This window comes from Colletotrichum fioriniae, assembly GCF_027942845.1.
Source record: "Colletotrichum fioriniae strain IMI 355084 chromosome Unknown scaffold_13, whole genome shotgun sequence".
In the NCBI taxonomy this organism is placed as follows: Eukaryota; Fungi; Ascomycota; class Sordariomycetes; order Glomerellales; family Glomerellaceae; genus Colletotrichum; species Colletotrichum fioriniae.
In genome coordinates this window covers 928193-936261 of record NW_027076849.1, presented here as the reverse complement: position 1 = coordinate 936261, position 8069 = coordinate 928193, and the positions used below count along the sequence as shown (strand labels likewise).

At 50.4% G+C, this 8069-nt stretch overlaps 3 protein-coding genes across 3 annotated transcripts; 2 read left to right on the top strand and 1 right to left on the bottom strand.

Moving 5' to 3' along the window:
• Positions 1-582: 582 nt before the first annotated feature.
• N0V96_009996 (uncharacterized protein) lies at positions 583-2272 on the top strand (the record flags this gene model as incomplete). The annotated part of the gene is made up of 3 exons (XM_053197305.2): positions 583-671; positions 737-1278; positions 1368-2272. 3 exons carry the CDS (start codon positions 583-585, stop codon positions 2270-2272), a joined length of 1536 nt encoding a protein of 511 aa, XP_053045183.1.
• A 2812-nt stretch (positions 2273-5084) lies between these two features.
• Positions 5085-6797, top strand: N0V96_009995 (uncharacterized protein; the record flags this gene model as incomplete). The annotated part of the gene is made up of 4 exons (XM_053197306.2): positions 5085-5408; positions 5492-6189; positions 6251-6462; positions 6526-6797. The coding sequence occupies 4 exons, from the start codon at positions 5085-5087 to the stop codon at positions 6795-6797; spliced, it is 1506 nt and encodes a 501-aa protein (XP_053045184.2).
• A 481-nt stretch (positions 6798-7278) lies between these two features.
• Positions 7279-7722, bottom strand: N0V96_009994 (uncharacterized protein; the record flags this gene model as incomplete). Its single annotated transcript, XM_053197307.1, has 1 exon — positions 7279-7722. The coding sequence occupies one exon, from the start codon at positions 7720-7722 to the stop codon at positions 7279-7281; it is 444 nt and encodes a 147-aa protein (XP_053045185.1).
• Positions 7723-8069: the final 347 nt, after the last annotated feature.

The following is an 8069-nucleotide window of genomic DNA, read 5'->3' as shown; positions in this document are numbered from 1 at the left end:
GACAGTCGTGACTCAACGATTAGGCCTGACTGATCTTCCACGAAAATCGGCCGATGCTGAAGACAGCCCCCACCTCATCCGCGGATAGTCTAAACCAAATGGGATTGTCTCCGGCATTTCTGACCCCTGCCATGAAACGAGACTATGATCGGGATTTCGGAGAATTTTGATGACAATCCGACATGTGCTGACTAGCTAATATGAGCAAGACTTCATGGATGACTGCGGGGGTGGAACAGATCCTCCTGCTCCATCGTGGGGAAGCGGATATGCGGGGAGAACCAGCGCCTTATTGCTCTTGCTGACAATATTATGTCCCTAGATGTGTACCAACATGCTGATATACAAGGACTTTCTTGTTTCAGTAACTTCCTATAAATGAATGGATAACAATCATTGACTTGCAGTTTTTCTTTATCACCGCAGCTCGGAACCACGTTTGCGTTGTTTGTGGATACAGTTTTGCTTCAAGTTCTTTTTGTTATTATTTTTTTTCGCTCAGAGAAACCTTAGGCTGGTCTCTAGGTACGCTATTTCTGTGAACAATACCTTCGATCTCCTCAAACTCGCACCATTTTGGCAATGGTCGGCAAGATGGTGAAGCAGAGGGCTGGCCATCGTGGCAACTCGACTAGGTCGATTCTCATTGGACTAGCAATCAGTCTTGCTGGGTAAGTCCATATGTTTCCAAGGATAATCTAGCGTTGTGTGGAGGCTAATATTATGTACCGCCCAGATTCGTGTATGGTATCGACACAGGCATCATTGCTTCGACCATCGCTCAGACGACCTTCAAACTATACATGTACGGCCCATCAATGGACAATGTGTCCGTGCGAGCAGGCATCGTATCTGGATACTACGCAGGATACGCCTTTGGCAGCGGTGGTTCCGCTTACTGCATGGACAAATTATCCCGTCGCTGGACACTACTCTTTGGAGCGTGTGTCAGCGTCGCAGGAGCCGTGTTGCAGACCGCCGCCGTGAACCCGGCCATGATGATTGTGGGTCGTGCCTTCTCGGGATTTTCGACGGGTATGGTCTATCCGACGGCCCCTGTGTACCTTGCCGAGCTCAGCCCTCCAGAGAATCGCGGATTTCTTGTTGGCTTGAAAGGGTTGATGAACACTCTCGGCTTCTTTGTTGCTGGATGGGTGGGCTATGCAGGCTCGTTTGCGGTTGGTGAACTACAGTGGCGTATCCCTCTAGCCACACAGATTCCGCCTGCACTGTGCCTCGCCATCATGACATTTTTCCTGCCCTACTCTCCGCGATGGTGTAAGTCCCTACGTCGTCATTTTTCACCATGATAGTTGTTAGGTCAAGGAGTTCCGAATTACATCTGAATACTAACAAAAACTGGACAGTGGCTATGAAAGAGCGATACGACAACGCCAAGAAGGTCATGTATTCTCTTCACGCCCACAGAGGTGCAGAAACGATAGAGCAAGAGTTCGCCGAAATGATCAGCCAAATTCAACTCGAAGCAAACAAGAAGAAAATTTCCAACTTCTGGAACCTGTTCACACGCCAGTACATCCGCAGAACTTTGCTAGCTTGCTTAACAGTCAACATGATGAAACTGTCAGGGTCCAACATCATCCAGAACTACCAGTCCGTTATGTATAATTCTCTTGGGTACGAGGGCCAGACTGTACTCCTAATCGGCGGGTTATACGGCTTCATGGCTGTTATCGGCCAGATCATCAACGTCTTCTTCGTTGCCGACCACTGGACGAGACGCATCACTGTTATATCCGGGAGTTTTACGCTCGCCTTCCTCCTAGCGGTCTTGACGGCGTTGTCGAAACTTTTCCAAGACGACTCCAATCCCGCCGGGTCCCGTGCTGGTGTTGCGTTCATATTCTTATTCGCTTTTGCGTACTCATTCTTCTTTAACAGTGTGAATTGGGTCTTGGTAGCAGAGATCTTTCCTCTCGACCTCCGTGGCGTCGGCGTTGGCTTCTCGGTCTTCACACAGGCTGTTACGGCAATTTGGTTGTCTTACGCGGCATCACTCGCGTTCGATGCCATCGAGTGGAAGTTTTACTTCGTCTTTATTGCCTGCAACGCCTTTGCGGGGACCGTCTATTTCTTTTTCCTGCCCGAGACTCGCTTTTTGTCACTTGAAGAGGTGGCTGCCAAGTTCGGGGACGAGATCGTCAATCCCGGAACCAAGGACCCGGAGCTAAATCGGTTTGAGCAAGATGCGGCGGATATCAAGAGGCAGCCTAAAATCTCTTCAGACCACGTTGAGGATTCGAGAAGATGAAGAATGAGTGAGTAAATATCAAGGCGCGAGGCTGAGGCTTGTCAGGAGCCAGAAATGTCATTTTGGGTGCTCAGTAGCTAAATATCTGGGGGAATGTCCAGTTTAATTGTTCTTTTTTCCGTCAGTATTATCATCATTTGCCACCTTGAATCATATCGAAGCGCTCTCTTCTACATGACGACAAAATTCTCAACATTTTACATGTCGCAACTCTTCTTCTCTTCACAATCGACTAATAGAGTCATTGACGGTGACCCGGGCCTGGTGTTAAGGAACCCTGATTACTCCTTCTACTTTCCATTCCAGCAAGCTTGACCTCGCGGCGTGCTAGACGCCAATCTATGATATCGTCGGGATTCTTTGGCGGATGCTCGACGGGCACTGTGTTCCTGCGGGCAGCAAATCAACATGTTCCGCACTATATCCTAATACTAATTACATCCCAATTGTTAGCAGGTGGTAATAACTTCGTGAGAATGGAATGTGGGGTGCTTTAGCTGAAGCCGTAAAGCTCGCTAATATACTTACAATCAGAGAGACTCTCATCGGTAACGAAACAATCCACAGGGGCCTTGCAGGTCATCGTTTTCTCCTCGTCTGAATACTTCACTCGTGGAGTTCCTGGACTAAAAAAAAGGACTTCCGTCGGGGTTCGGCATCAATGATTGTAAAACCAAATGCGGAATCTCACGATGATTTTTGAAATGCGTAGTCCAACCACTCATGCATGTCGACCGTATTGAGGTCCACCTCGGGGATGTCTAGATCACATAGCGTTTCGTGAAGCTTTTCCAGTCCGCTGTGATGCCTCTCCTCCCAGACTCCCAGCCGTCGTCTTCGCCTCTCATCCCGCGCCCGACGCGCAGGATCCTTTTGCTGATATCGAAGGACCCTGTCGAGAAGTCCGTCCATAAGTGATAAAACAAGACATGCTAACCACCCTTTCGCCGTCAACGATTGAGGTAGAAGAGTGCCGCCCGATGCGACTGTGGGCCGTAGTCTTAGCTCAGACATTGCCTCGGACCAAGTATGATTGACAGTGGCGTTCATCGCTCTCGTTGGTGGTGAATGAAAATTCGGAATAAGATCTCGAGGGGTCCGGCTTAGGTTGAAGGAGGTGAGTTCTCCCACATTACCCAGGTGGTTGTGGTCAATTTACAGTTATTGCGGAATCACCGGGGTCTGGAAAGTCTAAAAAATGTCCGAACGTCAAGCCACAGCATCCATACCGCGCGGTACAATGTGTCGATGCGTTCGACAGCTGTAGGAGCAAACCTTAACTCGATGAAACGGTGCCGTAGAACTTCAATGTCACCTGGTATGATTTCGCCTAATCCCTTTCATCTAAAATCATTTATCTCAGAGGCAGGTGTTCTAAAAAACGGCCAACGCTTGAAAAACGGCCAACGCTTGAAAAACGTCTCCAGTCATGGACCGTGCTTGGTCAAGCACGAACACAACAGAAGGCAATGGTTGGAACTCTGTTCTTGCATTTGAGTCAAGGTAGTCATTGCCTCACTAGGCAATCATTTGACTTGCCGAAAGTCTCGGGCTGAAGTTGGCAAAGACATATATATACGGAACAGTAACGAAAGGGGAGGGCCTGCGATAACGTACCCAAGTTACGATCGTGGAATCCACAGTTCACGACGTGTTAGCTTTGAGTACTAGGTGTCTTCAGACAAGCCACGATGAAACGACCCAGATTAGCAATACGGATACACGTACTCCCTTCACGTGGGAAACTTGGATACGGATCCACGTAAAGGAATACACGTAGAACAAAAGAGTGGGTATGCGGAAGCAGATCTACATCAATTCCACCCAACTCCAAAAAACTAGCACAGCTCTCCGCTCGTCTTCATGCACAAGCGTTCAAAGGGGGCCCCATCGCCGAAAGCGAGAGCGAGCGGAACACCACGCTCTGACGCAGGTGTGGCTGGAAACGTCAGGGGTGGCTTTTCAGGCCAAGGTCAAAGTCTGGAACACATTCTACTCCGTTAGGTTGATCGTCAGGGACAGAGCACGTTGTTTAAGGTGGGAAAGAAGCAAGTACCACAGTTTAATCCCGTCAATGAGAAGTAATCATTTCGTCCCATCGCTTTGACGGCGGAATGATGAGGTGGCACTGCGAAATCTCCTCGACCTAGTGATCCGGGGTAGGGTCTTAAGATGGCACACTAGGGCGCCAGTACATAGCATGGCCTCGCGGGAAACGCCTCATCTGCGTCCATCAGGCGAACCCTTCTGTGGAACCGTAATGCCGTGTCTCTTCGGGCCAGTTCAACTGCCAGTAGGGCAAGGTAGCTAAGGTAAGTGGCAGGGGTGTAGTGGTTCGCTGACGAAGACGGCTATGGCGGACTTGCGTGCTACGTATCGTCGACTAACAAGTAGCGTAAGCTCGACCAGAATATCTTGCTAGAAGCCTTTTGCGGACTTTGGGTGACGAAATCCACAATGGAGTTTTTGGATGGATTCCACCTACAAGGTTGAGTCGATCTTCCTAAGCGGCAAGGCATAGAGCGAGACCGATTGCGATTGAGACTTTCGTAGCGGATCATCATGATGGAGCACCGTATTGTAGTGATTGAGGAAGATCGCAGAGACAGTAGCGTAGAGGGTACCATTTTGTTGTAAAGGGGGTTGCACTGAAAGGAAGAAGAGTGGCAAGGTTATTCAAAAGAATTTCCCTCAAGACAGATAAATACTTGGTTAATTCTTTCCCATATCATTGTCGAAGTACGCTTCACCCACGATCACTCACTCCAACAAGCCTCCCCGTTTGCACTTCAATCAACAGTCAATCACAACCATGTTGTATTCTTTCGCTCTCCCAGCTCTTCTGCTGTTCAACTCTGCCTCGGCTACCAGTTCCTTTTTCGGCCGCCGAGACCTCCTGGTCTCCGACAACGTCAAGTGCGCTTGCACTGGCTTGAGCAATCATTCTTCTAACTTCACCCTCTTCTCCAACTCGACAGCGTACGAGACCCAGCGTGTCAACGTCTGGGACAAAAGAGCCAACCTTCATCCAGCCTGCATCTATCTCCCTTCAACTGCCGACGATGTCGCTAAGGGCGTGGAGATCCTCTCCACTTGTAAGGCCCAGTTCGCTGTCAAGGGTGGTGGCCATATGAATGTACGCATAATCTTACTCCCGAACCCCCTATCTCTTTATCCCCTGCAGCATAAGGCAGCCCACTAAGCACTCATATCCTGCAGTACCCCGGAGCCAACACGATCGACGACGGAGTCCTCCTTGCTCTCAACGGCCTGAACACAGTCACAGTCAACAATGACGAGAACACAGTCGACGTCGGTCCCGGCAACAAATGGGTTGACGTCTATTCCGCCCTGGCGCCGTACGGCAAGTACGCTATTGGCGGCCGTCTCAAGATCATTGGCGTCCCCGGCCTGACCTTGATCGGCGGCGTGAGCTACTTTCTCAACAAGTACGGTTTCTCCATGGACAACGTGATCAAATACGAAGTCGTCCTCGGTAACGGCACTCAAGTCTCCGCGACTAACACGTCGAACCCGGATCTCTTCTGGGCTCTCAAGGGTGGTGCTAGCAACTTCGGCATCGTCACCAAGTTCTCTCTCAAGACTTTGGATCTGCCCATGGCGACTAGCACTTACCAGATCTTCAACGAGTCTGCCACACAGGCCTTCATCAAGGCTGCTGCCGACTTTGCCCTTAGCGATGACAACTCCGAGGGTGCCGGTGCCGTCATCAACATCAACTACAATGTGACGACTAAGGAAGTTGTCCCGCAAGTCTTCGGTCTGCAGGAGACCACTGTCTCACCCCCGTCTCACTTTGCGAACTTCACTTCTATTCCCGCCGTTTCTCGCAGCCATAATGTGACGCGACCTATCGACTGGCACTCCCAGATGTTGTCCCCCAACCAGATGTTCCGGTAAGAAAAGTCCTCGTCATGACCGCTTTCCAGCGCACACTTGTTAACGATTTTCGTTTAGCATTCAGTTCGGTCACCAGACTATCATTCCCGACGCCGACCGCCTGTACGAGATCTACCAGGCCTGGGTTGAAGCTATTGCCGACATCGCCGACATTGAAGGCGTCCGTCCTACATTCATCTTGAACACAGTCCCGAGGACTGCTTTGGCTGTTGGGAAGAATAACGGCATCGGCAACACTTTCGGTCTGGATGCAGACCAGTCCTATGTCTGTAAGTTCTCGCACCCGCGTCCTCATTAATTTCGCCCCGGCAGTAACTGACTGAGAATCTAAGGGTGGCAAATCACTACCTCTTGGGCCCGCCCTGAGGATGACCTCCGCATGACCGCTTGGTCCCAGAACTTCCTCGCCCACCACCACGAGATCAACCAGGAGTTGGGACTTGCGACCGAGTTTGTCTACATGGGCGATGCTGGCGAGTGGCAGAAGCCTTTCCCTGCTTACGGACAGGGTAACCTGCAGAGGATGAAAGATATCCGAGCTCAGTACGACCCCAACATGGTGTTCAGCAAGCTCAACTGGGGTGGTTTCAAGCTTGGACATTGAGACTGCGACGTCGTCTTTGCCATGCAACGACTATTCGAGAAAGACTCATCTGGTTCAAGCTTCGCGGATAAGGGAGACGTTTGCATCGTTTGACTTTTTCCTTTCCTTTGCACATATTTATCAAATTTGTTTTCACACCTGTATTTTCACCTTTGGTAAAATCAATTCTTTTGCTCTTAGCCATGCATAGACGATAGATGCAATGTGTGATTTTCCTCCAAGATTCATGGTCCAGCATGATGAATGCGCCCCTCAGACTGCGCTCTCTGCTTCTTCTCGGCCAGCTTTGAGCCAATGCCAATGCAGTAACGCGTGTGGCCATCGAACACCTGGGATCGATATTCCCTCTCAAACCACAAAAGACATGCCCTTAACGATTGGTTGTTCGCTCTCTTCCGAAACGCCATGTCTATAGGTAGTCGTAATTCCCTCTCCCAATCTTTATTGTTATTTGTTGTCTTCGTCGATGTTCGTTTGGGTTCTAGTTCGCTGTCGAGCTGTTGTTTGCAGTGTATGCCGGGGGCATCGCATCCGACACGTTGTGAGCATCCTTGTCGGTGCCCGTAATTCCGTCGTTCGCAACATATCCTCCACTAAACCCGTATCCGTTCATGTTCCCCCCGCTGGTTGGCTGACTGTTCGTGTTGCCCGCCGTCGCCGCATTGGTGACCGGAATTCCGCCCACGTACTTCTTCATCTCCAACTCATTTTGCACCCGTCTCCTTTTGCTGCGGCTACATTTGATAACGGCGAAGATAACGCCGGCAATGGTGAGGACGATGATGACAACAATGGCTGCGATTACGCCACCCCCGATAGCTCTGGCCTTGTTCCGGGTGTCCTTGTAGTCGTCGTCGAAGTCGCGTGCCGAAAGTAATTGGCGGATGGCGCCGTTAGCTGTTTCTGAGAGCTGGATAGCAGGCATTTTGCGTAGATCGGAGTTTATCTTGGTGGATAGCAAATTCTTCTTCGGCAGAAAGACGTGAGTTGTTGGTTGGGGTGTGCGCAGATGTTTGATGAGGAAGGGCAAATTGAACTCTGAGTGTATTGAGAACCAGAAAAACGCTGGTGATTTATTCTAATTGCAGTCAGCTTATAGACTGGGCTCCCCGTAGCTCCCCGGCGAAGGCACCGCGGCGAATCGCTGCGTTTATCCCATGATGGCGGGAGGATTCCGGGCGCAGTCGGCGCAAGGGTTCGCAGGGCTGGACCACCAGGTTCAGAAACTGATATGTTTTTGAGACACCTGAGTGAGAGTCGGAGCTGCGCCGT